Source organism: Mirounga angustirostris, unplaced genomic scaffold (genome assembly GCF_029215605.1).
Source record: "Mirounga angustirostris isolate CCGP_5_RB_7025 unplaced genomic scaffold, mMirAng1.0.hap1 SCAF_9, whole genome shotgun sequence".
Taxonomy (NCBI): Eukaryota; Metazoa; Chordata; class Mammalia; order Carnivora; family Phocidae; genus Mirounga; species Mirounga angustirostris.
In genome coordinates this window covers 73,363,161-73,391,068 of record NW_026991717.1, presented here as the reverse complement: position 1 = coordinate 73,391,068, position 27,908 = coordinate 73,363,161, and the positions used below count along the sequence as shown (strand labels likewise).

The following is a 27,908-nucleotide window of genomic DNA, read 5'->3' as shown; positions in this document are numbered from 1 at the left end:
GGAGAGCGATCCATGCAACAGAACGGGTTTGTGCTGGCTGCCCAGTTCTCACTGAAAGGTGAAATCCACCTCACCTTCTCCGTGTCTCACTCGATGGATCAGCCTGCACCATCGCCTCCTAGTGCAGGCTTGCTGGGAAGCTCTGCATCAAACAACAGATTGTACAGGTAAATGTGTTCTTCCACCTAACACTTGTGCAGGGGCCCGTTCCGGTCTCTATGGTTACCAAGAGCAACCTTGCCCAGGAGGACCTGTAGAGTAAACAGCAGGAACTGCATCCGTGGCTGCCGGGTCTGGGAGGACTGGCAGGAGAGGCAAGGGAGGAAAGGCTGGGGCCCCTGCAGGCTCCAGGGGGGTGGGGGGGCAGATGGAGGAAACTCTACCTGAAAATGAATTTCACAGGTATGGAAATCTCCCCGCACTTATTCTTGGCATACAGCATTTTGAACAGTCATTCCCAGTTTTCTTCAAAGATGTCACTTTTAAGATATGTTTTCAATTTTTCTATTTTCATCGAAGAGAGTCCACTAGATGTGAATGTGCCTTTAACATGGGCCAATTTCCCCATTTAATAAGGAAGTTCCGTGAGAAGAAGCAGTTGCAATTTCGAGAGGTGAAACTACTCTGGAAGATAAGACAGGTGAGCTACTGAGTCCAGAGTGAACACCAGAAACCAGGAAGCCTGAAGCCGAATGTCCTATATGCACACAAGCGTGAACACTGTGGTTCATACCGGCTGCCTCCTTCCCTTTGCCTGGCTGCCAAACACAACTTGCTATATCTTAATGTACGGAGAGAAACCATTTTTATGACATAAAATGGAGTACTAACGTGGAATTTATTTTTCCTTCATGTCCGCTGTGTTGGATGACTCTGGCCTTGACTCTGTCTCTCCAAGCCCCCAGCTTCTCTCATTACCGCGGGGCCAGCCTGCGCTGCTCTGAGAATCCCAGGGGCCCTAACCCCACCGCCCAGACGCGCATGCGCAGCGGCTGTCCCTTAGAGCCCTCCGTGGGGAAGAAAGATCAGAGCAGCGCCCTGGCAGAAAGTAACCCGGCTGGTTTCCTCTACCTCTTGTACATCTTGTCCCTGCCACCACCCATGGCTCAGAGGTCCGGGTTCCAAGACAACTGACCTAGGACCAGCCTTCCTTCCCCGATCCTCTGCTCCCTGTGCCAGGCATTTAAAGCACATAAACACGTGTACCTCGGTGTGAGGCAGGGTACCTCAGTGTGTAGCCAAATCTAGTGCAGCCCCGCTGACGGCTCAGGTGGCTGGAGTACAGACCAGCTCCCCTCCCCCATCCCATCCCACTCTAGGGAAAATTCAGGCTCGTTCTCTCAGCAACATTGGATGATACAGAAGGTCGAACTCCTTAGCATAACCCCCGAGACCACCCCTGTCTCCAACACTAAGCTGCTCCCTCACAACACCCACAGAAAGCAAATGGGCTTAGGAGGGATGAGGACGTACCAGAAAATGCTGGACTTGGAGGGGCGCAGATCCCCCTTTCAGAATCTCACAAAAAATATTGTCCTCTCCCCAAGGGAAGGGTGGGGAATGGATATCCATGCCTCGCTTGCCCATTTTCTTTGGGTCCCTCAGTCCATGGACCCCGGGTTAAAAATTCCTGCTCCATACTGAACTTGGTCCCACAGAGAGTATAGAGAAAGAAGCAGTACCAAGTTCTCAAACACCTTTCCCTTTTCAGAAAGCCAAACCTGGGAGCAGCGAGAGGCAGGAGTGATCAGGCAGGGGACAGCCATCCAGAAGATTCTGGAATCATTGTCTGAGCAGCAGAGGGGAGCTGTGTGTGCAGCCAGCCGTGGCCAGACAGAGGAAATGCAGGGTCTGGCTGCTGTCCATCCTTACCCTCGCTCCCACCATCAGGCTCGATGGCCCCATCCTGACCCCTGGTGGCTGCCCGTGGGATAAGGCCGGCACTCTTCCCAAGCTCCACCCTGCCCGGTCCCAGCATAGGAATCCCCCACCCCACAGGTCCTGGCTAGGGTCCCCAAGAAGTACTGGCATGTTTCCTAGGGGTCCTTCAAGAGGGTTTACTCCACTGCAGTCCCCAGGTGACTTCTCAGTGTAAGTCCAGCAACCAAACAAATGTATATAAAGAAAGCACTGTCACCTGTCAAGTTGGCAAAAGGTGTGTTACAAAAGGGGTGTGTGTGTGTTATAACTAAAGGTCAGTGCAGGTCAGGGTGCAAAAGACCAGCACTCTCCTGCACAATGGGTGAGAATACAAATTTGTACAACCCTTCTGCAAGTGATCCAAGCAAAAGAAATCCAAAATCTTACAAAGTGTTCCTACCCTCTGGCTCAGTAATTCTTCGGTTAGGAATCCGACTTCAAAAAATCAATACTCAAATAACATGATACCCAGAATTTGAATTAAATGGGAAAGGAAAAAACAAGATGAGCCGAGCATGATCATCGCTGAGGCTTGGTGATGGGTACATTGGACTTCATTCTGTTTTTTGGTTTGGTTTTTTTGTTGTGGGGTTTTTTTGTTTTGTTTTGGTTTGGTTTTTGGTTTTTTTGGTCAACTTTGGTTTATGTTTGAAATTTGCCATGATAAAACATTTTTTAAAGAAAGCATCAGAGATGCAAAGATTTGTATAAAAGATGTTAATTTTTAGTAGCAAAAAACTGCAAACAGCACAAAAGTGCTATGCCGGGATGGCTAAGCAGATCATGCTGCATCCAAACAGTGGAATATTATGCAGCCATTAAAAATTCCAGGCTGTTTCAATGCCATAGAAAAATGCCTACAGTGTAATGCAAAGCAAATAAGCAGGATACAAAATGGATATGCTAACTTAACTAATTATATTAAACAGTGCATAGAAGGAAAACTATATGAAAATACACTAACATGTTTCTTATACAGTGAGACTAGGGGTGATTTCTATTCTTGATATTGTCCTTTATTTTCTTAGTTCAACAATAAGCATGTTTTACTTTTATAAATAGGCCCCCAAATTGACTTTGTTGAAGTACACCAACTTGGGAATCTGAGCTATATTCAACTCCAAGGACTCCCGTATATTAGCTGTGCAACGTTGAGCAAATTAACATCTGGGTCCCAGATTCCTCACCTATAAAGCTGGCATAATGCCAGCCTATTTTTCAAGCCACCATTTACCGGGTATTTACCATGTGTTAGGTCGGCACTATGCCCAAAGGGTCTTCCCCTATATATGATCCCACACACTATTCAGACATGATTATTTCAGTCCTCACAATTAGCTCTGGAGTAGATTAGCATCTTCCCCTCTTAGAGCTATGCATACTGTGGCTCAGAAAGTTAGGGAATGTGCTCAGGGTTGCCCAGCTAATTAGCAGTAGAGTCGGGATTCAGACAGAGGTCTGTCCATCTGTGAAAGCCCAGATCTCGGCCTCCAGCCTGGGCTGCTTACGGTTACAGGTTTGTGGGAGGACTGAACGCAGTGATGCAGACCAAGTGCCGCACACAGGGCCTGGCTCGAGCACAGAGCTGCTCCATCCTTGTTCCCTTTTCTAGGACCCCAGCATAATGACAAATTGTGCCAAAAACCAGTGCACCCTCCAAAAGTGTCTCTGCCTTAGGAGAAGGGATTATAAGACCTGTAGGGACAGAAACAGATTGGGGCTGGAAGGCTGCCTCACCCAGGGAGGTGGCTGGGACCGTGTGCCCAAGTTCCAGGTACTTCTGTCAGTGACTTCTTCAGCCCTACACATTGGTTTGCAGCCTAGAATTCAGTACAGAGTCGCTCTACCAACAGGCATCACTCCCTACCTTCCATTACCCCTCCCACCCTGTCTTCCTAAAGAACAGGGCACAGGTCTCACCAGGCCTATAGGTTGCTTTTCTTTTCTTGTTGTCCCTCTTTCTTGGATAAAAGAAAAAAGGCTTGAATATCTAAGGATGAGCAATGAGATGGAGCTTGGCCTGCTCGAGAATCCCTTCTGGATTTGTCATAAATGCCTCTTTCCCTAGGGAGCCAGCCTAAGTTAGTTTCCATCCCTTCTCCCTATTTCTACCCCTCCAACCTGTTACAGCACTAACTACACTAGAGTTGCTTGTTGGTCATCTCTTTTTCACTGGTAAGCTCCATGAGGGTGAGACTGTATCTCTAGCACCTAGCAATGTGCCTGGGACACAGTCAACTATGTAAATGTTCGCTAAATGGAGATCTGGAGGGAGGAAGGAAGGAAGGGAGGGAGGACTTCTCTACCATCAGTCTTCGCCCAAGTAGACCTGCAGCTGCCCTGTTCTGTGCAAAGCACTTTGAAGATGTGGTCCCTGCCCTGGACACTTAAAAATATACACATTTCTCCAATTTTGTATCCACCTTTAGGAAAATAAATTGCAAGGGACATTCCTTTTTATTCCAAACCTCACACTATCTTACTAAAGTACTCAAAATGGAGCTCCAGAGTCTGGGAGGTTCCTAAGTACATGGAATCCTGGGAGGAATTACAGAGCTCAGAAGTCTCAAGTTTAGTGTTCTGGGGCGCTTGGGTGGCTCAGGTGGTTGGGCGTCTGCCTTCGGCTCAGGTCCTGACCCCCAGGGTCCTGGGATCGAGCCCGCCCCAAGTCCCTTGCTCAGCGGAAGGTCTCCTTCTCCCTCTGCCCCTGCTCCTGCTCTCTCGCTCACTCTCTCTCAAATAAATAAAATCTTAAAAATAAATAAAGTCTAGTGTTCTAGCTCTGCCACCTCTGCTGTGTGACTCTAGTGAGTGACTTTCCCTTCTGGGCCTCAGTTCTTTGTAAAATGGAGTGGATCAGACTTTGTATGGCAATGAAAGCAATTGAGTACGTCTATTTACCCCATTGTGGGTAATTGGACAGTGTCTTCCCTCCTAAATGCTTAGGAGTGGGATAGATGCAGCATCTCAGCAAGTAAGCTGAGGGGCAGGGAAGATAGTATGTGCCCACTTCTGTCTGTAAGCAATAAGGCCCAGGATGTGCTGTCCCTCTTGTGAGTGGTTGGAAGGTGGTAGGCTGAAGGGGGCTTTGCCACAGTAAGGGGCCACCCCAACATGTCTATGTGTCTTAGCCTCTAGGTTTGCAAAAGGCTCCAAAGCCCCAGAGTCTTCATGGCACTACCAAGCATGGCCCCTGCTCCCCATTCAAAAACAATCCACCCCTCATGCCACCACTTCCCCTTCAGAGGGACAACCCAGGGAGAAATCGTTGGTGGGGGGGGGGGGGTCTGGATAAGCACTAGTGGGGCCAGGCTTCCTGCAGGGCCCCATTTCAAGCTTCCTCAGAAAGTACAAGTAAGGGAGGCTTCTGGTCGCCCTGCTGTGGTTACTTAGGGGGGACAGCGGACTTGGAGGACACAGGCTTCCTGGCTTCCAAAGGCTTCCTGGCTTCAGTCCAAGCAGCTGGCAGGTTCATCCTTCTCCCTGGAGCCCCACAAACACCACTTCCGGCCCTCCTGCCTCCGCTTGGGCTCTTCCTGCCTGGATTTCCATGCCCATACCAGCCCTTCCCTGTGCAGCGCTTTCTCTCTCCCTTACAACCCTTATTCGCTCTCACTCTCCCTATTTCTTTCCCCCTCCCCCTCCTCCCCTGCTTCTCTCCTCCTTGCCAACCCTCAGCAGCCCCAGAATGGGTCTCCCCCCTCCCTCCTTCTCCGGCAGCATCTCCCCCTCCTTAGCTCTCACCCCTGCACCTCTTTCTTTGTATTCCTCTCGCCCTCTCCCGGCCTCGCCTGCATTTCTCCTCCCCCGCCTGGCATCGGCCTCCCCCAGCCTCCCCATCTTCAGCTCTGTCTCCTCCCTCTCGCTCTGCTCCCCTCCCCTTTCTCCCCCCCACCCTCGGTCTCACCCCACTCCCCGCCGGCATTCCAGAGTTTCTTTCCACCCTGGGGGTCTCTGTGCCTCTCATTCTCCCCTCTACCTGCCTCCTCCCTCACCTCAGGTTTAGCGGGAACCCATCTTTTCCAGCCTGGGCACCCCCCTCCCAAACTGCTAACATCGCCACTGTGTCTTCTTCCTCTCCTCCTCTCCCCACCCTCTCCTCTTCTCTCTTCTCCCTGCCCCTTTAAATCTGCCTGGCCCAGCCTCCCCGGTGATGCTGGGATGGAGCAAACATTGATTTGTGCTGGGATGGAATCGGAATTTTGATTTTTTTTTCCTCTCCCAACCATAAGAAGGAAAAAAATAATAAAAACACCCCCTTTTGATAGCCCCCTCTCTCTTCCCATCCAGTTCCCAGCTCCTCTTCCCTATCTCCATCCAAGGCAGATTTTTTTCCCCTCCACTATTCTCATCCCCCCCCCACCCCTGCCACTACCTCGCCCCCCACCCCCACCGCCTGCTCCTCCAGCTGAGGAGAGAGGGGACTCTCTCTTGCGGCTCCCCCACCTTCGCTCTCTGGGTAGGAGCAGTCTCTCCGGAAGGGAGGGGGCTTTGGCTTGTCGGGACGAGGTGGGAGTGGAGGTATCCTGCCATGGATGCTGTGCCTGGGAGGCAGCCTGAGCCCCAGCCCACATGGTGAGTAACCTGCCCCCTCCCTTCCGCCTGTTTGCCCATCCCCACCCTCGCCTTTTCCCGCAGAGCCTCCTCCATCCCCATCCTTTCTCCCACCAAACCCACTGCCCACCTTGCTCCGATGCCCCCCCTTACATTTCCAACCCCCACCCCTTGCCTGGGACGCCAAAGAACCGGGGTAGAAGGGTCTTGACAGCAGCCAGAGGAGCGGGTGGCCTACGACTCTGCCCAGCCCCCTCTCAGGACCACCTTTCCACCGCCCCCGCCAGCAACTGTCATCCACACTCGACACTTTGGGGCTCTAGGCTGGAGAAGCGGGACTACCGCTTGGGGCTGGGGCCCCAAGTCCTGGGAGGGGTCCTCTACAAGGAGGGAGGGGTGGGGAGAGCCCCCATGCCTCCAAAGCTTAGGAGCTGCTGGAAGACGCTGCCGAAGGGTGGGGGGTTGGGGGGCGGTGCTGATGCCCCGGAGCCACTGGGCCAGGGAGCGGCGGGCAAAGAGGAGGGGCCTCGCTCGCCACTTCCCCCCTCTTTCTCCGCAGCCACTCAGGATGAGGGTCCGGCCCTGCCAGCCCGCGCTGGGGCCCCCCCGCCCGGCCCCGGTCTAACTGCCCCCGCCCCCAGGCCTCGCCCGGCTCGCAGGCCCCCAGCCGGCTCTCCAGCCCCAGGATGCGCTGAGCCGCCGGGGGGCTGAGGCCGCGCCAACTACATGCATGTCCCCCGGGGGCAAGTTCGACTTTGACGACGGGGGCTGCTACGTGGGGGGCTGGGAGGCGGGGCGGGCACATGGCTACGGCGTGTGCACGGGGCCCGGCGCCCAGGGCGAGTACAGCGGCTGCTGGGCGCACGGCTTCGAGTCACTGGGCGTCTTCACGGGGCCCGGCGGACACAGCTACCAGGGCCACTGGCAGCAGGGCAAGCGCGAAGGGCTGGGCGTGGAGCGCAAGAGCCGCTGGACGTACCGCGGCGAGTGGCTGGGCGGGCTGAAGGGGCGCAGCGGCGTGTGGGAGAGCGTGTCGGGCCTGCGCTACGCCGGGCTCTGGAAGGACGGCTTCCAGGACGGCTACGGCACCGAGACCTACTCCGACGGAGGTGCGGGGCCCGGCCCACTACTGTCTGTCTGCTCGTCCGCGTGCGCCTCCGCGTCCGCCTGTCCCGCGTCCGCCTTCCCCGCCATCGGCCCCCTGCCCCGCTGTTCCCCTGTACGCCTCCCCCATCCATATGCGCCCCCTGCGCCCATCTTGCCGCCCTCTCCTCCCATCGCGCACTCCTTCCTCCCACTCTGGCCCCTGCCTGCTTCTCCCTCTCCCCGGTCTGCAGTCTGCCTGCCCTCACCCCTTCCTTGTCTGCCTGTCCCTCACACCCCCATCTACCTGACCCTCACCCCCCCATCTGCTTGTCCCTTCCACCCCTCCTCTCTGCCTGTCCCACACCTCTCCTCTCCCCCCACCCGCCTGTCCCTAACACCTCTGCTCTGCCTGTCCCCTCACATTTCCTCAGTCAGCTTGCCCCTCATCGTCCTGCTTGTCACATGACTATCTTAAACACCCCATCAGCCTGTCCCTTGCACCCTCTGGACTAGCTGTCCTTCACACACCCCAGCCTGCCTGGCCCTCCCCCTTTGCCTTGTCTACCTGCATGACCCAAAACCACAGATCTGCTGCTATCTGTCGGTCTTCACTCTGCTCTTCCACACCTTCCGACCCAACCTGGCCCGTCCCCACTCCTAGAGCTCTTCCTCGACCTCCACGCTAACTGCCCCCACCTCTCCCTCCCGACACTTAAGGCCTCCAGGGGCGCTTGGGGCCGAGGGTGCAGGAAGCAGCGGGTCCTGACCCTTTCTCCCCGTCCTACCCCGCCCGCAGGCACCTACCAGGGCCAGTGGCAGGCCGGGAAGCGCCACGGCTACGGGGTGCGCCAGAGCGTGCCCTACCACCAGGCGGCGCTGCTGCGCTCGCCCCGCCGCACCTCCCTGGACTCAGGCCACAGCGACCCCCCGACACCGCCCCCGCCCCTGCCCCTGCCGGGCGACGAGGGAGGCAGCCCGGCCTCGGGCTCCCGGGGCGGCTTCGTGCTGGCCGGGCCGGGGGACGCTGACGGCGCGTCCTCCCGAAAGCGCACCCCCGCGGCCGGCGGGTTCTTCCGCCGCTCGCTGCTGCTCAGCGGGCTCCGGGCGGGCGGGCGCCGCAGCTCCTTGGGCAGCAAGCGGGGCTCCCTGCGCAGCGAGGTGAGCAGCGAGGTGGGCAGCACAGGACCCCCGGGCTCCGAGGCCAGCGGGCCCCCGGCCCCAGCTCCGCCCGCCCTCATCGAGGGCTCGGCCACTGAGGTGTATGCGGGCGAATGGCGCGCCGACCGGCGCAGCGGCTTCGGCGTGAGCCAGCGCTCCAACGGGCTGCGCTATGAGGGCGAGTGGCTGGGCAACCGGCGGCACGGCTACGGACGCACCACCCGCCCGGACGGCTCCCGCGAGGAGGGCAAGTACAAGCGCAACCGGCTGGTGCACGGGGGGCGCGTGCGCAGCCTCCTGCCTCTGGCCCTTCGCCGGGGCAAAGTCAAGGAGAAGGTGGACAGGGCTGTCGAAGGCGCCCGTCGAGCCGTGAGCGCTGCCCGCCAGCGCCAGGAGATCGCCGCTGCCAGGTGGGCATCCGCTGCAGAGGCCAAAGCTGGGCTAAGTGGAGAAGGTACCCTGGGGACAGTTGCGGGGGTGGGGGTAGGTAGTGCCTAAAGGAGGACCACGACCCAAGGCGTAGGACCTGGTGGGGAAGAGCAGGCCTAAGGCCAAGCAGTTGTAGCCCTGGGTATTTGGATTGTTTATATCTGAGGCTACAGGTGGATGTGGGTGTAACTGTGGGTGGCTGGGTATTTGAGGGAAGCCGTGTTAGACTCTAACCGTGTCTTGGTGTCTTTTGTGGGGATGTGTGTCAATGTTGTGTGTGGGAGTAGCAAGGAGCGCTGGCTTGTGCAGGCTCAGAAACCTGTCCCCAGTGCTCCTCTTGCAGCTGGGAGGAGCAGCCCTGGGCGGAGAGACAGGGAATGTGCATTCCTAGCCACATCCCTGCCTGCCCACAGACTGATGTTATTTCAGCCTTGGACCTTGGGGAGATCTAGTTTGTACAGCTGACCTATCCACATGAGAAGATAGTTCCTCTCAGCTTTGCTTCCTCTGCCTCCCTTTACCCAACTGATAAAGGTTTGAGGGGAGGAGGCTGGCCTGTAAATGAAATTTTCTCTCCGTAAATCAGATTACATGTCCATGCGTTATCTTATTATCTAAAGCAGCACTGTGCAGTAGGAATATAATGTAAGCCAAATATGTATTTTTTAATCTAGTAGCCTTGTGAAAAAATAAAAACAGATAAATGATTTTAATTATTACATTTTTTTAAAGTAAGCTCTAGGCCCAACATGGGGCTTGAACTCAAGCAACCCCGGGATCAAGAGTCCCACACTCCACCAAGTGAGCTAGCCAGGTGCCCCATAAATAGTACATTTTTATTTAAACCAATATATCCAAAATTTGATCATTTCAACCTAGAATCAACATAAAATTACTAATGAGGGACTTTATAGTCTCCCCCTTTTTTTTAACTAAGTCTTTGAAATCTAGTATATATTTCATGTTTATATGCATCATTTCAGATCAGTGCATCATTTCAGATCAGACTAGCCACATTTTTTTTTTATAAATTTTTTTAAAGACTTTATTTATTTATTTGACAGAGAGAGACACACAGAGAGAGGGAACACAGCAGAGGGAGTGGGAGAGGGAGAAGCAAGCTTCCCGAGAAACAGGAAGCCCGATGCGGGGCTTGATCCCAGGACCTGGGATCATGACCTGAGCCGAAGGCAGACGCCTAAAGACTGAGCCACCCAGGCGCCCCCAGACTAGCCACATTTTAAGTGCTGGATTCGATAGCACAGATCTAAAGAAAGCCAAAAACCCATTTGTAATGAGGTTCACAGACCTCTGATTTATACAACTCATACATGTGGATTTTTGTATATTGGATTTTCTTTAAAAAGGAGGGTACAGTTGAAGGATTTTGTTTAAATTTGAGACTGCTTCAGAGGATCAGATACCAAGATATGTCCAAATATGCTTCAGTGCATTTGTATAAGGGGTGACCAAGATGTCTATGTAGGAATGTGTCCTACCCAAAGTAGATGCCTGAGCCAGAGATGTCTATCTGTAGCTACATCTCGGTGTCTAGGTGGTTAGAGTCCAGGGCCTTAAGCCAGGGAAGGGGGAGGGCAGGGCACCAGGGAGCACGTTAGTCTAGATGAGGAACAGGCATGGGCAGGAAAAACTGATCTCAGTAGCTGAAAGATCAGTCAGTGGGAGGAGGCTGGTTGGTCTCCCCAGCAACAGGCCTGGCAAACCTGATTGGTTGCCAGCTGCCATGGAAACAGCAGAGCCTCAGCAGCAGGTGCCTCTGCCAGGTAGCCTGAGCCTGGCCCGATGACTGGATCTACTGCCTCAGACTTGCTCATCTACACCCTCCAAACTCAAAAACACAGCCTCTTGTCAGTGTTGCAGTTTTTGGCTGCCCGACAGAACTCCATGCAACCCAAGACTGTGATCGTCATCCCCTGCACTAAACCCTGAGTCCAGTTTAGTTTCAGGGCAAGGCTAGTTCTATAGAGTCTGACAGCCCAAAGAGAAAAGAACAGGGTTATCTAAGGTCCCTCCAAACAGGCTCTAAAAGTCCTTGACCCAGCAGGTTTGAGGGGAGGAGGCTGACCATATCTCCCTAGGTACATAAAGAGGGGGTAGGCTTAAGACTACAATGAACACCACCAGCCTTCTTCCTACCCAGGTACCCAGACTGCCTTCCTAAGCCAGATGAACAAGCTTGGGGCCAGAAGAGGGGTCTTGATCCATTTAAGCCCAAGTATATCTGATTACCTTTACCTCTGCCCCGTTGTGCCCCACCTTCAGTCAGTATTACAGAACTCATTGAATGATCACGGGCATCTGTGATTAACAGCAGACGGTGAAAGGGAGGGGAAACTGAGGAAGCATCTGACATTAGAGGGAGAACTGGGAAACCACCGTGGAGAAAGGACTGCTAGTGCTTCAGGGCGCCCGTACCCAGGGCGCAGGGCACAATGGGAGGGGCATGTGGAAGGGAAGAAAACTAAGAGTTTCCTTGGAAGGTATAATCACAACGGTGAGAAATGCATGGTGGCTGGGAGAGGGAGTAGAAAGAGCAGAAAGGGGGGGACCCAAGCTTACCCCAATTCCAGAGCTCAGAAAGGATGCAATGGTGCAGGGAGGAAGGGGCAGTGACCTAGAGGTGAGAAGAGTGTGGTAACAGACGAGGCTGAAGAGAAGGAGCCTGTGAAACTGTCATGTCAGGAAATCTGCAGGGAAGGGGCAGGGTTATGTTAGGGGGGTTAGCAGTGGTAACGGGAAAGGAGGCAAAGGCTCCAGGCACAGGACAAGGGGCAGGGAGAGCAAAGCTGCTGGGAAGGCCCAAGCAGGTGCGACTAGAGAGAGGTGTGCGGAGGGCATGAGGTCTCATCTGTCCCTGGGAAGGGAGCAGGATGGGACTGCGATAACGGAGTGGAGGGCGGCCGGTGGCTATGGCTGGAAGAGGGGACGTGATGGTGGCAGGTGTGAGGGGAGCCGGAGAGTGTGATGAGAGCAGGCACAGCCCAGGTCTAGGAGTGGAAAGCAGAGGCCAGCTGCCCCGCCAGGCCAGGGAGCAAGGTGAGCAAGACCGAGCCCTCCAGAGGTGACCTCCGATCCAGAGGACACGATGTGGTGGGGACATGGACCAGGGGGCTGGAGCATCTGAGCAGGTCTGCTAAGTCCCTGTCCCTGGAACCCAACAGGGCGGCAGATGCCCTTCTAAAGGCAGTGGCAGCCAGCAGTGTCGCTGAGAAGGCTGTGGAGGCAGCTCGAATGGCCAAACTGATAGCCCAGGACCTGCAACCCATGTTAGAGGCCCCAGGTGAGGCGTGGGCAGCCTGGGGAGCTGGAGGGGCTCAGGTGTGGGGAAAGGGAAGGAAGTCCCTGCAGAGGACTGGGGATGGAAAAAGCCGAGGTATGAGGGTCCAAGGGGACAAGGATGGGGGCCAGACCCAGATGTTTGGGGAGCGGAACTGGGAATTTATAAAATAGGGTAATAAGGACTAGGGGTCTGGGGTCTGGGGTCTGGCTGTGAGAGACTGTAAGCCTGGGAGGTGCTCAGACAGGGGGATAAAGCTCTAGCCTTTGCTGCCCAAGGCCAGTTAGGCCCCTCTGATTCTTAGCTATCCCTGCCACAGGCCGCAGACCCAGGCAGGACTCAGAAGGTTCCGACACAGAACCCTTGGATGAGGACAGCCCTGGGGTATACGAGAATGGACTGACCCCCTCAGAGGGCTCCCCTGAACTGCCCAGCAGTCCTGCCTCCTCCCGCCAACCCTGGCGACCCCCTGCCCGCCGGAGCCCACTGCCTCCTGGAGGGGACCGAGGTCCCTTCTCCAGCCCCAAAGCTTGGCCTGAGGAGTGGGGGGGCCCCGGTGAACAGGCAGAGGAACTAGCTGGCTATGAGGCTGAGGACGAGGCTGGGATGCAGGGGCCAGGGCCCAGAGACGGTTCCCCACTCCTCGGAGGCTGCAGCGACAGCTCCGGAAGTCTTCGAGAGGAGGAAGGGGAAGACGAAGAGCCCTTGCCCCAGCTGAGAACCCCAGGGGGCTTGGAGCCTGAGCCCATGGCCACACCGGTCCTGAGGGACCCAGCCTCAAGGGGTCCTGAGGCCGGGTGCCTGACAGAAGAGCTTGAGGAGCCTGCTGCAACCGAGAGGCCCGCCCAGCCGGTGAGCTGCCCTCTGTCCCTGCTTTGTGGCCCCTTTTCTCCTCAAAGCCTTGCCTCTCATCCTTTCCAGACCTCTCTCTGATTCCTTCAGGGGCTCTGATTTGGACTCAGCTTCCTTCCTGCCTGCCCACTCTTGGACTATATCCCACCTAAAAAAAAAAAAAAAATAGGGAACTTGTGAGCTGCAAGCAACTTTAGAGACCTTCACCTCCAGCTCCCTCATTTGACAGATGGGGGAACTGAGGCCCAGAGCCCTTAAAGTAATTTGCCCAAGGTTACCAATAAGGAATAGTAGAGCCAAAACATCTTTCCCTGTTCTCCTTCCATATCATTTCCAGCTCCTGGTTTCCTACTCCACCCCCACCCCCACCTCCACACTTTCTCTCTTTGGTGCTCAGAAATAAAAAAGGAAAAGCTTGTTCCCTCCCTACCCTGACTCTCCCTCCCTCTCCTGGGAAGAAGGGAAATGGGAAAGGAGGCAGAAAACTGGGAGGGGTGGAGTTTTCCCAGAAGCCTCTACTCTGATTGGACTCCAGGCCTTCTCCTGTTTCCTAGCAACCACATCCTCACCCCTTCATCCCTCTGTGCTTTACTGCAGTACGACTGCTGCTGCCAACGTCTGCTACTAAGGCCAGGCACCTTCTGCCTGGGCCACGTGATATGCTAGTGGGCGGAGAGCGGAGGGAGGGGGAGGAAGGGCTGTTCCCGACTTGAGGGAGCCAGAGGGAAGGAGGGGCCCTGCCTGGCAGGAGGGAGGTGTTTTTTTGCAATCCAAAAAAGGTTGGAGATGCCCCTGCTCTGACCTCTGGGGAGAGGTGCCTGGGACCCTTTAGCTTTGCCACCTCTGCCAGGGCAGGAAGGTGGGACCTGTCGCTGGACATGGTCCTCAGGGACTGAGACGGCCTTTCCCCCCCATCTCTCTAGGGAGCTGCCAACCCCCTGGTGGTGGGAGCCGTGGCCCTCCTGGACCTCAGCCTGGCGTTCCTGTTCTCCCAGCTCCTCACCTGAGGCTCCTGCCCAGCCTAGTTCTGGCTTTGGTTGCTGCCTCTTCACTTCTTTGACCTGCCTTTTTCTCTTTTCCTCCTCCTGGTTGTTTTTTCTCCTATCTTTCTTTCTCTCCTTCCTTCTGTTTCTTTTCTGTCCCCCTTTGGTTTTTGTCTTTTGCTTTTTCTTTCCAGCTCTCCTTTCAGATTCTCTCATTTATTCTGGATCTGTCTCTGTCTTCCTCACTCCCTCCCCCACCCCACCCCACCTCTCTCTCTAGATTGTTTACATATGAAGGGCTTTTCTCGCTCAGAGTAGCTCTCTTCTCTGAGACACACAAATCTAAGTCAGACCATTGCCCCGTGTCTTCCCCGCCTTTTCTTTAGACCTGAACTTCGATGAGGGTGGGGGTTTGGTGTCCTGAGGAGTCTCCTGGAAGCTGAGTGGAAAGGAAGAAGAAAATGGAGAAGGGATGACTGTATACTGGGCAAGGCACTGGCTGAGCTGCTGTGACTCCCTGACCCAAGGGGCCTGGTGTCCCTGCGAGGCCTAGTGAAAGAGCTGGAGGAGGTACGGCCTCCATCTCTGACTGTGGAGGAGCCTATTTCACCTCCAAGCACTGAGCTAGGTTCTTGCCTAACTCCATCCTTCCCTGAAGGAGACAAGGGAGATGAAAAGTAGAATGACTCCCTAGGATCTCCCTCTTCCTTTCCTCAACAGCCAGCCCCTCGCCCAACCCCCTAGGGTGGCATGCCTTGTCAAGAGCAATGTGTAAAGGAAAGAAACCGTCCAATGCAGTCACGTCTACCCACTGACCTCTCCCACCCTCCTCTCTCCCCCTAAAAGTTTATTTGGTTGGTCTGGACTCACTTGTGGCCTTTGATTAGATTTCTAAGGGGCCTGAAGAAGACATTTCTACTGCAGAGGGTTAGAGGCACTTGAGCTAGGACCCTACTCCCCAACTCTGGCAGTTGTGGCGTGGGGGTGGGGGGGAGGCATTTCTGGGGAACACAACCAGCCTAGATAACAGGAACTCACAGAGCAGCAGAAGCTGTGACAAGTTTAGTAGTCTCTAAGTGGGTTATATCCCTTCCCCCGTCACATCAGAATCTTGTGAAATGGGAAAACAACAGAAAGAGGGATCAAAGGAAGCCAATCTCTCACACACTTTCCAGGCAGGGCAGAGGTGGGAGTCAGAGCAGGGTGAGAGGTGGGTGGAGAGCCCTGTTTGAGGTTGTGGCTGATCCCTGTTAATAGCTTTCCCCTGGGGGCAGGAAGCCCTAGGAAGAGGGGGACCCCTCTGTAGGGTCCCCAGGGGATCTTTCCTCCCTCCCCTGCATGAGGCAGACGCAAGCTGCCTGCCAACCCCCTCCCTCAAGGAATGGCCTTGCCTGGGAATGCCCACCACACGTACCCTCTTCTTTTTTTCTAGTCAAACTCTGTTTACTCCTTGGCCTGCCTCCCTCCTTCCCCTCTAAACCTTTACTTCTGATTTCTATTTCATGGAATTTGGGATTGAAGTTAAACTACAACAGTGCCGCCAACACCAAGTCTTGCAGGAAAAAAAATACAAAGAAATTTAACAAAAAAATATATTAATAAAAAAGTTCAAAAAAGGGGGGGGACTGTCATCTCCTTTGGGGTGCGATGGTTTCAAATCCAAGCTCTCTTGAGGCTCCCTGGGGGGTGAGAATGTACAAAGAGGCCTCTTGGGGAACCCCAGGCCTGTTATGCAGTCTTGCCGCCAGGACAGCTCCTTGCCCTCAACTCCAAAGCCTGAGGCCTGAGCTCAGAGGGTTCTAGACAGCTCAGCTGGGCGGCCCAGGGGGGGCGGGGTCCCGTGACGGGGGCGGGAAGAGGGAAGGACCAGACGAAGGACCAACCCCCGTCGGGCCCGGTACCAGGAAGCGCTGGGGGAACAGGAGCGGAGTTGAAACAAGCCAGGTGAGGCTGTCGTTAAGGCTGGCGCCCTGGTGTGAAGCTGAGTCCGCCTGAGGTGTGACCTTGGGGAGGAATCCCGCGGAAGAGGTAGCGCAGGACCCAGGGAGGAAAGCAATGGCCGAGCTAGGGATGGGCAACCAGGTGGGACCGGAGGATTGGGCGGGGTGGGGTGGGGGGGATAGGCGGGGTTCTGGCGCATGCTCCGTCGAAATGGGCGCGGAGTGGGGCGGAGGCGCATGCGTAGTGGGGATCTCCTCCCACGGTGAGGAGGGGGCGGAATTTGGTAAACCCACGTGGGCAAAGGTAAATGTGGGCTCGGCTTTAGGAGAGCTGCAGGACCTGGGCGTTCAGGATCGTGGTACAGAGCGAGTCTGGGCTGGACGGCCAGGTACTCCCGGCCCGAGAGGTTCAAAGCCCTCTCCATTTCCGGGCTCTGCCCCCTCAGGATGGTGGTGCCTTCGCTGAAGCTTCAAGATCTAATCGAGGAAATCCGTGGGGCCAAGACCCAGGCCCAGGAGCGGGAGGTGATCCAGAAGGAGTGCGCCCACATCCGCGCCTCCTTCCGCGATGGGGACCCTCTGCACAGGCACCGCCAGCTGGCCAAACTGCTCTACGTCCACATGTTGGGCTACCCCGCCCACTTTGGACAGGTACTGGGCAGGGGTGCCTCCCTTCTGAGTTTGATGAGGAGGGCTAATGGGGCAGGGTCTTGGACACCTTCACCTGCTTGTGCCCTGATTTTTTTATTCTCCAAAGTTTCTGAGCCCTTCCTCACAGCATGCACTGCCGACCTCCTTCCCCATTACAACCCCTGTAGGTCATAAGCTGGACTGAACCCTTCATTCTCCGGCCAGCGCCATTCAAGCCACCTGCTTTTCTCTCCCACCTCCTCGACTCCTGGTTCCTTCAAACTACCCACTAACTTTGAATTTCCTAAGCCTTTTCCTTTGTTGAAGGGAGGATGATGGGAAATGGTGTTACCATGAATTAATCTGGTGGTAAAGAAGATAGAAAAGGGCTGTTAGTGCCTCGAGTTTCACCCCTGCCCCTTCCTGGTCTGCCCCCTTCCCTGTAGATGGAGTGCCTGAAACTGATCGCCTCCCCCAGATTCACAGACAAGAGGGTGGGCTACCTGGGGGCCATGCTTCTACTGGATGAGAGGCAGGATGCCCACCTGCTCATTACCAACAGCATCAAGAAGTGAGAGGGTTCTGGGAAGCACTTGGAATCAGGGAGAGGGGAGAGTGGGGAACTGGGAAGTCCCAGGGGGCTGCCTGTTGTAGGTACTGGGAAGGATGGATTTCTCAGAGCTTGACTGACCACCCTCCCAACTCTGCAGTGACCTGAGCCAGGGGATTCAGGCAGTACAAGGCCTGGCCCTGTGCACTCTGAGCACTGTGGGCTCTGCTGAGATGTGCCGGGACCTGGCCACTGAGGTGGAGAAACTGCTCCTGCAGCCCAGCTCCTATGTGCGCAAGAAGGTGAGATGGCAGGACTCTAGGCACTTGCCCCTCCCCCCCCGAAACCGTCCTGTTTGCCACGTGTTAAAGGTGGGAGGTCCATCCTGGGAGACCCCTGCCCCTTTTTGAGCCCCCTGATCTCTGCAGGCTGTTCTGACTGCAGTGCACATGATCCGGAAGGTCCCCGAGCTCTCCAACATTTTCCTCCCACCCTGTGCCCAACTGCTTCATGAACGCCACCACGGTAAGGCCATGGGCCTCCCCATCCCCTGCCTTACCTCTGGCTATGGACAGAAGTGAAAAATAGGATGGGAACACCAGCCGCTAGGAGCAGGGTAGCATGTGCACATGAACACACACACGCAGTAGACTCTCCTGTGCCCCTGGCCCACCATTCACTGCCCTCCCCTGCGACACCAGGCATCCTGCTGGGCACCATCACGCTGATCATGGAGCTCTGTGAACGAAGCCCTGCAGCTCTCAAGCACTTTCGAAAGGTGGGCTGGTGAAAGGGGCAGGCCCTGGGCCAGGAAAAGAGGGGCCGTGGGGTTGGAATGGGTCTGAAGGTTGAGAGGATTAGGAATAATGCCCAGTAAGGCTGTGCCCTCCCTCCAGGTGGTTCCCCAGCTGGTGCAGATCCTCCGGACTCTGGTGACGACAGGATACTCTGTAGAACACAGTGTATCTGGAGTCAGCGACCCCTTTCTGCAGGTGGGCTGACCCTGTCCTGCTGTATCCCTGGAAAAAAGAGCTTAGCAGTAAGCCCATGGCTAGCGGCCACCTCCCAGAGAACACTTTGGGTCAGTGAGTGGCAGGCAGGAGGGTGGCAGGCACAGGATCGCACGGGTCATCCCGAGACCAGTGCGGTAAGCGGGGGATACCTAAAGGTCAGAAATCCAGTTTGGTAACAACAACAACAAAAAGCCTGTCTCCAAATCCCCTGGCCTCACATGCCTCTGATCTCCCAGGACCCCAGGGACCTGTGTGGGGGGAAGGGGAGGGAAACTCTAGGAAACCAGCCAGGCCCCTCACAGTACTTTCTTTGGTGCAGGATTTTTCTCTTCAACCCAACTCCTTACCCTTTGAACCCCTCCACCTTTCAATTTTTAACCCATCTCAGGTCCAGATACTTCGTCTGCTTCGGATTCTGGGCCAGAACCATGAAGAAAGCAGTGAGACCATGAATGACTTGCTGGCCCAGGTGGGAGGCTGGAGAGTGGGCACTGGTTAGGTGTGTGGCTCTGAGATCCTACCAGCCCCAGGCACCCCTCACCTGACCACCCACCCCATGGTGGCCGTATAATCACGTCTCCGTTTCCCTCTAGACTGCGATCTCCATGAGGACAGGGACACAGTCTGTCTCAGTGTGGTGGCCCCTGGCACATCGTGGGGGCTTGGGGAACTTTGTTAGATGATGAAGGGATGATGTGGTGGGTACCTTCCAGAGACCTGAGGAGAGGACCGAGCCCCTTCTAGTTACATCTTCTCCCCCATCCACTCAGGTGGCCACTAACACAGACACCAGCCGAAATGCGGGCAACGCGGTCCTGTTTGAGACTGTGCTGACCATCATGGACATCCGCGCTGCAGCCGGCCTGCGGGTATCATCCCATATGCCCCTCCCACTGCGGCCCCACCCACCAACCCCAGCCGGGCAGACCGGTCCTGTGCACTGCTTTCTCCTCCCCACCCATCATCCTGGGCCCTGCAGCCGGCCTCCTTAACGAGTGCGTCGCTCCTTCCCGGACTGTCCTCAGCCTTTGCCTCCCGCAGGTTCTGGCTGTCAACATTCTCGGCCGCTTTCTGCTCAACAATGACAGGAACATTAGGTAATCATCCCAGGTGTCTGGCTGGGCTGTGCCACTGAGCCCCTGGTCCCTGGCCCTCCTCCTTGCAGCGTCTCTTGATTTAGCTGCCTCTTACTCCAGGACTAGGGCAGGATGGGGCAGGGAGGGGGCTGAGGCCCACGGCGTGATAGGCCCTCCCCCACTCTGGCCAGGTACGTAGCCCTGACGTCATTGCTGCGTATGGTGCAGTCCGATCACAGCGCTGTGCAGCGGCACCGGCCCACTGTGGTGGAGTGTCTGCGGGAACCCGACGCCTCCCTGAGCCGGTGAGGACAGAGGAACAGGAAGGCAGGCAGGGGGCCCAGCGCCTGGTAGCCAAGACCTGGACCGGGTCAGAGCAGCTGAAGTGGAGGGACTAGGAAACAGGTGCCTGGAGAAGGAAGGGCCTGAGGCCTAGCTCAGGGTGACCCGGCCACCGTGTATTGACGACATGTCTCTCCTGCCAGGCGGGCCCTGGAACTGAGTCTGGCTCTGGTGAATAGCTCCAATGTGCGAGCCATGACACAAGAGCTGCAGAGCTTTCTGGAATCCTGCCCCCCTGATCTACGGGCCGACTGTGCCTCAGGCATCCTGCTGGCAGCAGAGAGGTGAGGTGACAGGTGCCCAGAAGGCAGAGACGGTAGACTCTGGGGAGGGTCCGTACCAGGGCTGAAGAGGCATATGTCCCCTAGGTTTGCCCCAACCAAGCAGTGGCACATAGACACCATCCTGCGTGTGCTGACAACGGTGAGGCAGGGACTGATGTAAGAGAGCTGGGAGGGAGTGGGCAAGGTTCACCACCCTGAACCCTTGGCCGCATTCACCCCCTCCAGGCAGGCACCCATGTACGGGATGATGCGGTGGCCAACCTGACCCAGCTGATTGGGGGTGCTCAGGAGCTACACGCCTACTCTGTGCGCCGTCTCTACAGCGCCCTGGCAGACGACATCTCCCAAGTACTGTTCCCCCCACCAGACCCAGGGCTGCCTGAGCCTCCCAGCCCTTCCTGGGCCACCTACTCCCCATACCTGATGCCCCACTGTTTTTCCCTGGAGGTCACAGCTACCCGTTTAATGGAGACACTCAAGGACAGAGCCCTGGTTTTAGTTAGAACACCTGGACTTCTGTCCTGGCTCTAGTTCCTACTGGCTCTGTAACCACAGATGACTAATTTAAGTCCCCTTACGCCCAGTGTACTCAGCTCTCTACCCTGCCTGCCTCCCACAGCTGTCTTGACGATCAAATTGAGATAGAGCTCTTTCTGTGTGTATCAGGTTTTTACTACCTTGAATGTTGAGTGGATTAACAGCAGCCAGCCACTATCTATCTACCGTCTTTTTTCCATATTAAGTAGGGTGGGCAGAAACCACGTACCCCTTCCTCAAGGCAGGGACCCTCTTGCTTGGTTCTCACTGAGCTCCTTTTGGTGGGGCCATGTAGTTCTGACGCTTGGCCACCAGAGGGCAGAAGACAACCAGGAGCCAGGACAGAGCTGGCAGGGGTGGGGGGACGGACAAACTTACAAAACCGTGCAAGAGCCTTCCCTTTCCCCACCTCTCCAAACCCCACAAGCTCTGCACTGCGCAAAGGGATGTCACAGGGCGTGGAAGTGGGGAGGGGACCCAGAACCTAGCCTGGCATCTTTCTTGTCCCACGCAGCAACCGCTGGTGCAAGTGGCAGCCTGGTGCATTGGAGAATACGGGGACCTCCTGCTGGAGGGGGGCTGTGAGGAAACTGAGCCCCTTCAGGTGAGACCGACCTCGGGAGTACACTGAGGAGGGCCTCAGCGGGAGAGGCAAGATGCCCCACGGTTACTACCTATGTCCCCGCAAAGGTGGAGGAAGAGAAGGTGTTGGCACTCCTCGAAAAGGTGCTGCAGTCCCATATGTCCCTACCGGCCACCCGAGGATATGCCCTGACAGCCCTCATGAAGCTCAGCACCCGGCTCCGTGGGGACAACAAGTAAGAAAGGGTCCCGGCCCCTCTTCTTGGTGCCTCCAGTGACAGATGTCCCTTCACCGTGCCCACCAGTTTCGGAGTTTCTCTCCGTGCACACACCCCAAGTCCCCCAGTCCTTAGGTTCTTCCTCCTGAGCCAGGTGTTGTGGGTACCCCCCTGCTCTGTGCGGCCTTTCCCTTCCGTGCCACATCCTGGAGTTGAAGGGCAGGGCAGGCTGCCCTCCCGCTCACACGCCACCCTGTGGCCCAGCCGCATCCGCCAGGTGGTGTCCATCTATGGGAGCTGCCTGGACGTGGAGCTGCAGCAGCGGGCCGTGGAGTACAACACGCTCTTCCGGAAGTACGACCACATGAGGTGCGACCGTCACTGTGCCGCAGTGGAGGACCCAAACCCCTGCCCTGTCCCCATGTGGCCTCTCCCCAGTGCCCCTTTCTGGGTACAGGGGTCTCATCCTCCCCTTCGTCCTTCCTCCTCCACAGTCAGAGCCTCCCACCCATAGTTGACTGTGGCCAAGGTGGCTCCCAGCCCTCCTCGCTCACCGAAAACCAGCAACAGCGTGGCGGTCTTAGGAAATCAGAAGGGCCCTCCGACCCACCGTGTGCAGGGTTCTGCACGGTCTTAGCCATCCTCCCACGTGCTTCTTATGAAAAGCCCGGGGTCCACCCAGAGGGACACACCTGTATTCCATCCTCTCAGGGCTGCCATCCTAGAAAAGATGCCTCTCGTGGAGCGAGGTGGCACTCAGGATGAGGAAGCAAAGGAAAGCAAAGAGGCCCAGCTTTCGGAAGCAGCCCTTGTTGCCACAGAGCCGCAGGTGAGGAGGCCGGAAGCCCCCGAGGGAAGAGGACTTGGTCTGGCTTCCGCACCTAGCCCTGCTCCTTCTGCCCTTTCCCCCAGGCCTCCAAGCTCTTGGATCTGTTAGATCTCCTGGATGGCACTTCTGGGGCTGCCCAGCCCCCACCTGCTCTGGAACCCTCCCCAGGAGGCACTTTAGTACACCTCCTCGACCTGCCCTGTGCGTCTCCAGCCCCAGGTAAGCCTCAACAAAGGGGAGACAGGAGACGTCTTAAGAAAAGGAGGGGTGGAAATGTGCTGCTTCTCCTTCTTTGCCAAGGACTGGGGGCCACATGCCCTCTTCCGTGCTGTGAGCCCCCCATCACATCCCCATCTTGATAAAAGGGTTCATTAGCTTGTGCCAGTTCCCTCCTGGATACCCCTCAATGCCTTCCCTTTGTTCCAGACTTCGTATCCTGGCCTGTGAGGCCCAGCTTCCTCCCAGCCCATCTCCTATACTTTCCCACTCCCTGCTCCACTGGCCCCTCTCAGCTCCTCAGACCGTCTCACCTGAAACCCTTGGTAATCTGTGCTCCTTTTGCATGGAATGTCTGTTCTTTTTTTTTTTTTTTTAGATTTTATTTATTTGAGGGACGCAAAGAGCATGAGCGGGGTGAGGGGCAGAGTGAGAAGCAGACTTCCCCACTGAGCAGGAAGCCCAATGCGAGGCTCAAACCCAGGACCCTGGGATCATGACCTGAGCCAAAGGCAGATGCTTAACCAGTTGAGCCACCCAGGCGCCTCTACATGGAATGTTCTTGCCCAGCACATCAGATGACTGGCTCATTTTCATTCTTCAGGCCTCAGCTAAAATGCCAGATACCTTCCCCTACCATTCCTATTTAAGTTATTCCTCATAGCACCAAGTAGTCTGTGATTATCTTGGTTGTTTTCTTGTTTATTGTTTTTCTCTGCCCATTAAACTATAAGCTCAGAATAGGGACTTCATCTTCTTGTCCACTTTGTCGCTAGCATCTCAAGCACTGCCCTGCACCCAGTGGGCACTCACTTAATTTCTGTTGAATGAATGAATGAACTTGTTATCTTCCCCATACATTGAGCTGCTTCTCTCTCCATACTCCAGCTTCCATCCCAAATCTCAGAGTGTTTGAGCGTGAAGGACTGCAGCTGAATCTGTCTTTTGTTCGCCCCCCTGGAACCCCTGCTTTGCTCTTAATCACGGTCACTGCTATCAACACCTCAGGGGCTGATGTCACCCACTTTGTCTGTCAGGCTGCCGTGCCCAAGGTTTGTAGAAGACCAGGGTTTGAGGTGGCCTGGGCACTCCAGGAGAAAGGCTAAGTAGAGGAGGTGGGTGGAAGAATGTGACGGGAAGGGAATGATGTGCAGAGATAAGCACTTGGGGTGTTATGGGAAGAGGCTTTGAAACTGTTGGGTGTGGAGGGGTTGCCTGAGCCCAGCTCGTTGCCTTACTGTGCTCTGCCCAACCTCTTGTGTTCAGAGTTTCCAGCTGCAGCTACAGGCCCCCAGTGGGGACACAGTTCCAGCTCAGGGTGGCCTTCCAGTGACCCAGCTCCTCAGAATCCTCAATCCTAACAAGGTGAGCTCAGGAGCACCCGCCCCCACCCCACCCCCTGTTGATAAGGCCCAGGGACAGAAATCACAGGAGCTAACCCTGGTCTCCACTCTCGAATTCCTAGGCCCCCTTGAGGCTAAAGCTGCGCCTCACCTACAACCACTTTGGCCAGTCCGTGCAGGAGATCTTTGAAGTGAACAACTTGCCCGTGGAGACCTGGCAGTAACAGCCTCCACTCAGTCTGAAATCCTCCTGTATCCTAAACTCCCCAGGGTCTCGGCCACTTGGAGCCTGCACCTGATGACTACCAGCAGGTGGCGCTCTGGTCCTGCGTTTGCCTCTGCAAAATCGGGGGGGGGGGGCCCTTCCACCCCCCACAAATAATGAAAGCCCAATAAAGCCTGAGGGGGGAAAGCCATATTTGGGTATATTTGAGATAGAAAACATTTACAAATCATAGCAAGGGAAGGTTTGTTGTTTGTTTTTTTTTAAGATTTCATTGTTTATTTGAGAGAATGAAAGCAAGAGAGATCACAGAGGGAGAGGGAGAAGCAGACACTCCACTGAGCAGGGAGCCCGACGCGGGGCTCGACGCGGGGCTCGATCCCAGGACCCTGGGATCATGACCCGAGCCAAAGACAGACACCTAACCAACTGAGCCACCCCGGCGCCCCAGGAAGTCTTCTTATCCAGGAAGTCTGTATCTTCCCTTGAGCCTTAGGAACTTGTTCCAACAAAGAAAGGCTCTTTTTACCCTCTCCAGGTTCGGGAGATTTGCCCCTAAACCGCCACAGGAGGCACTCTATCATCTGGGCCAGACTAGGGCACAGTAGCAAAGTGAAACCAGAACTTCCAGATGTCTAAAAGGGATTCCCACCCGCTTCCCCAACCTGCTGCTATTCCCCACACCCCAAGGCAGGGAAGTCCCTGCTGCCTCCCCTCATCTCTAACTCAGCTGTCAGGCGGTTTAGGAGGCGCTGGCAGAATCAATGGCATCGACCAAGGGAGGGGGGGTGGCAAGGGATTTTCCTGTGCTTAACTACTGATCACGGCTAAGTGGAAATCCTATAAACACGAGCGGAAATCAATGGAGGCTGCTTAGCGGCCAGGGGAGAGGGGCGGCCCACAGATTGCATCTGACGGATGAGGGAGGGGGCAGCCAGGGAGGGCTCAAGGAAGGATAGCTGAGGGTAAGATGAAAGAACAGGCAGAGCTGGAGAGAGAGGAGTCACTGTGGGAAGGAGGCCAGGGGAAGAGGCACAGTGTGCTCAGGAAGGAATCCCGTTAGACCCAGAGTTCTCTTCGCTGTTGAGGAAGTGACACCCTAGCCCAAGCTGCTGTCAGGAGCTTTAGTCCCTTGTGGCCTCTCTCTGGGGCTGTATACTTCTAGCAGGTGCTGGTAGTCCTGAGGCCGGAAGCACTGTAAGTACATCATCACCTTGGCAGGTGCTCGCTCCTGCGCCGGCACACCTGCAGGCCAGAGGAGAAATGAGAGAAGCAGGCAGCTGTAAATGCTTTGACTCGGCTCCCTGCCCTCATAGCCGACCCCAAAGTTGTTTCCAGGGCAGCACTGGGATTCTGAATGCCATCCAACCAGTTTCTGTAACCCACCAGCGCACACCCTGACTGCCCTGTGCCAGTGGGGCCTACAAGGGCCACGTCGGGTAGGAGCGAGGCTGGGAAGCCAAGCATGAGCCTCTCCTCCAGCAAGGAGAAATGGTGAAGAGTCGCTCGGTGCCATGTAGACAGAGAGGGCCTCTATATCCACTCTTTTCGGTTACTGCTCCTGTCCCCCAGTCAAGATTAAAGCCCATGGAGGCAGGCCAAAGCTCATTAGGTTGGTAATGAAGCACATGCAGAGATGCACACAGAGAACAGGGATAGAGAAAGGAGAGAAGCAGCAACAACCATGGGGTGGGATTCGCATAGAATTCTAGCCTCTATATGGTATGGAGCCGTGATAAGTCAGGGTCTTACTGTTAGAGCCTGGCAGCATGCTGGGCGGAGAGCAGGAAACTCAACTCAGTGTATGTTTGCTGAGAAAGCAAGAGCAGCATTCCACCACTTTAAGGCCTCATGGGACGCACAAACCCCATACTTCTGTGGATGAACTGTCTACAGAAAAATCTGCCACGACTTGTCCTGTTGTCTGTCACATAAATACAGTGTTCCTGCCTTTTACTCAAAGCCAACAGGGCAAAATTAAATGAGGACCTAGGTAGTTGTAAAACTAAGAGGACAGGATTGGGGGAAGGAGGGATGGATGGAAGGATTCAAGCAGAGAACGGCCGCAAACTTGGAGCGGCTGGAGGTATGAGAACTAAATGAGGCAAGGACTAGGGAAGACAAGGAAGGATCCGATCCAGTTAGGCAGCTTCTGTAAAAGCAAACTGGGCCCTCCAAAAAATTGCCAAGACAATCCCCGTTACAGGAATAATGCCGAGACCCTCCCCTCTAGCTGGTTCAGTGGGTACATCCAGAAGAGCGGTAGGGAAGGCAAGGAAAGCACAGAAGGGCTTGTCTCCCTCACCGAGCATGCTGCTGAGCCTGTGGATCTTCTCTAGGGCAGCTGGGACCTCAGCCTTCTCATACACCAGGGCTTCTATCTCACCCACAGTGTAGCCAAAGTCGGCTGTATCCAGGTCCACCCTGAGCGGAGTCTCCTCTTCATCAGCTCCAGATAGCACCAGCTTCCAGGCACTACGCCTAGTCACAAAACTAGCTACTTCCTGCAGCTCCAGTGGGCCCAGCACAACAGCCACACATCCAGCCCCCTGGACGTCAGCCCCCAGCACCTCACAGAGCTTGGCCACAATTGCAGGCTCAACTGTGAGTTCCACGTACTCAGTGTGAGGTCCTGAGACCACTGCCGCTCCCGGATATTTGAGCTCCCATCCACTACCCTCTCGCTGTCGCAGCCAGTGGTCCGCCCGCATGAGGCTCAGCTCAGGGGTGTCATAGTAGCTGTCCCGGAAGGTGGCCTGGTGCTCCAGGGTGCCCCCCAACTCCTGCAGCCGCTCCTCTGTGTCAGGGCCAGGAATGAATTTTCGCTCCACCTCAGTCAAGGCCTGGGCCATGCTACCTGCAATCACTAAATCAATAAACATCTGCTGAGCTCCCAAGGGTGCTCAGCCTTGCAGGGTGACAATTCGGCAAACCGCCCCCCACCCCGCAAGAATTTGTGAGGCACACGCTGTCACCGAGCTCTGTGTTGGGGCTACAGCTCTTTCTCCCTGCCTCAGTGATGGATGGCCCCCGTCTGGCTCCGGTATCTTAAGGTTCTGCAACGGTGACAGATCTCCAGGTAATCCCTTACACCCTTGCTGATGTCCTCAATTCAAAGGGCTCCCCGGAAGACTGCAGGGGGGGTCCTCCTTTCCACACTCGCCCTCTATACCAACTACCCCAGGCGTCCAGTGGCTCACTTCGCGCAACGACCCCGCCCTTCGCCACAGCACCGGCCCGGCCCGCGGAGCCTCGGGTCTCACCTCAAAGCCCGAGGGTTTTCCATTCGCGGGACCTGGAGATGGGCGATGGGAGCCTACGCCACGCCCGCGAGGAATGCCGGGAGCAGTCCCTGGCCTTGGACCTCGGCCCGGATCTCTGCGCACCTGCCCGGTGCCAGCACGAGCGGCCATATTAGGCCCGATGTGGCGGTGCCGAGGACAGGCCAGGGCCCCAGAGGCCCGCTACGTGTTGGGGGTCCGCGACCTCCGCGGTGGGCCGAGAGCGCAGAAGTCCCCCTGCGCTCGGCTCCTCCTGCCCGACCCCTGCCGGCTCCCGGGGGTCGGCCCTGGTCTCAGGCCTCAGGCTGAGCCCGGCACCCTGGGGCCCGGGTGCATGATGGGAGGTGTAGTTCCAAAGGGAGATTTTGCTTTCTCGCCCCACCCGTCGCTATGGTGACAGGAAAGCTGCGGTTACTGCCCGCGGGACTCAACCTAAAGTTGAGCAGGGGCGGCACGGACAGCCTGATGCAAGAAGCCGAGCCCCAGTCAGGTCTCCAGCCCCTTCACTTCCTAGGCAAATAGGCCTGAAATCCAAGCCACTTACTCAGACGCTGTCCAGGAGAG

The 27,908-nt window shown here is 56.0% G+C and overlaps 3 protein-coding genes across 7 annotated transcripts; 2 read left to right on the top strand and 1 right to left on the bottom strand.

The window, feature by feature from the left end:
- The first annotated feature begins 7,052 nt into the window (after positions 1–7,052).
- JPH4 (junctophilin 4) lies at positions 7,053–16,042 on the top strand. The gene is made up of 5 exons (XM_045901950.2): positions 7,053–7,583; positions 8,357–9,128; positions 12,330–12,448; positions 12,765–13,297; positions 14,221–16,042. Exons 1-5 carry the CDS (start codon positions 7,205–7,207, stop codon positions 14,302–14,304), a joined length of 1,887 nt encoding a protein of 628 aa, XP_045757906.1. The 5' UTR covers positions 7,053–7,204; the 3' UTR covers positions 14,305–16,042.
- Positions 16,043–16,168: 126 nt separating this feature from the next.
- On the top strand, positions 16,169–24,253 carry AP1G2 (adaptor related protein complex 1 subunit gamma 2). 4 transcript variants are annotated; one of them, XM_064570855.1, is made up of 22 exons: positions 16,169–16,224; positions 16,667–16,871; positions 17,297–17,421; positions 17,561–17,702; positions 17,829–17,925; positions 18,102–18,178; positions 18,297–18,392; positions 18,802–18,882; positions 19,184–19,282; positions 19,455–19,510; positions 19,681–19,794; positions 19,975–20,115; positions 20,200–20,254; positions 20,341–20,463; positions 21,167–21,256; positions 21,343–21,470; positions 21,717–21,821; positions 22,164–22,281; positions 22,365–22,500; positions 23,386–23,549; positions 23,764–23,862; positions 23,963–24,253. In XM_064570855.1, exons 2-22 carry the CDS (start codon positions 16,668–16,670, stop codon positions 24,062–24,064), a joined length of 2,352 nt encoding a protein of 783 aa, XP_064426925.1. In that variant the 5' UTR covers positions 16,169–16,224; position 16,667; the 3' UTR covers positions 24,065–24,253. The 4 variants fall into 4 exon arrangements, with proteins under 4 accessions (XP_064426925.1, XP_064426926.1, XP_054369626.1 ...); XM_064570856.1 differs by lacking the exon at positions 21,717–21,821; XM_054513651.2 differs by lacking the exons at positions 16,169–16,224; positions 16,667–16,871; positions 17,297–17,421; positions 18,102–18,178 and having other exon boundaries at positions 17,564–17,702.
- Positions 24,254–24,281: 28 nt separating this feature from the next.
- THTPA (thiamine triphosphatase) lies at positions 24,282–27,716 on the bottom strand. 2 transcript variants are annotated; one of them, XM_045900566.3, is made up of 3 exons: positions 27,327–27,716; positions 26,369–26,920; positions 24,282–25,308 (listed from the first exon to the last, which is right to left on the bottom strand). In XM_045900566.3, exons 2-3 carry the CDS (start codon positions 26,913–26,915, stop codon positions 25,163–25,165), a joined length of 693 nt encoding a protein of 230 aa, XP_045756522.1. In that variant the 5' UTR covers positions 26,916–26,920; positions 27,327–27,716; the 3' UTR covers positions 24,282–25,162. The 2 variants fall into 2 exon arrangements, with proteins under 2 accessions (XP_045756522.1, XP_045756521.1); XM_045900565.3 differs by having other exon boundaries at positions 24,287–25,308; positions 26,369–26,929; positions 27,327–27,702.
- Positions 27,717–27,908: the final 192 nt, after the last annotated feature.

Coding starts and splice junctions, on each gene's coding strand:
- JPH4 (XM_045901950.2), top strand. CDS start 7,205: ATGTCCCCCGGGGGCAAGTTCGACTTTGACGACGGGGGCTGCTACGTG. Junction 9,129..12,329: donor CAGGAGATCGCCGCTGCCAG/GTGGGCATCCGC, acceptor GGAACCCAACAG/GGCGGCAGATGCCCTTCTAA. Junction 12,449..12,764: donor ACCCATGTTAGAGGCCCCAG/GTGAGGCGTGGG, acceptor TCCCTGCCACAG/GCCGCAGACCCAGGCAGGAC.
- THTPA (XM_045900566.3), bottom strand. CDS start 26,915: ATGGCCCAGGCCTTGACTGAGGTGGAGCGAAAATTCATTCCTGGCCCT. Junction 25,309..26,368: donor CAGGCTCAGCAGCATGCTCG/GTGAGGGAGACA, acceptor TCTGGCCTGCAG/GTGTGCCGGCGCAGGAGCGA.
- AP1G2 (XM_064570855.1), top strand. CDS start 16,668: ATGGTGGTGCCTTCGCTGAAGCTTCAAGATCTAATCGAGGAAATCCGT. Junction 16,872..17,296: donor ACCCCGCCCACTTTGGACAG/GTACTGGGCAGG, acceptor CCTTCCCTGTAG/ATGGAGTGCCTGAAACTGAT. Junction 22,282..22,364: donor TTGTTGCCACAGAGCCGCAG/GTGAGGAGGCCG, acceptor CCTTTCCCCCAG/GCCTCCAAGCTCTTGGATCT.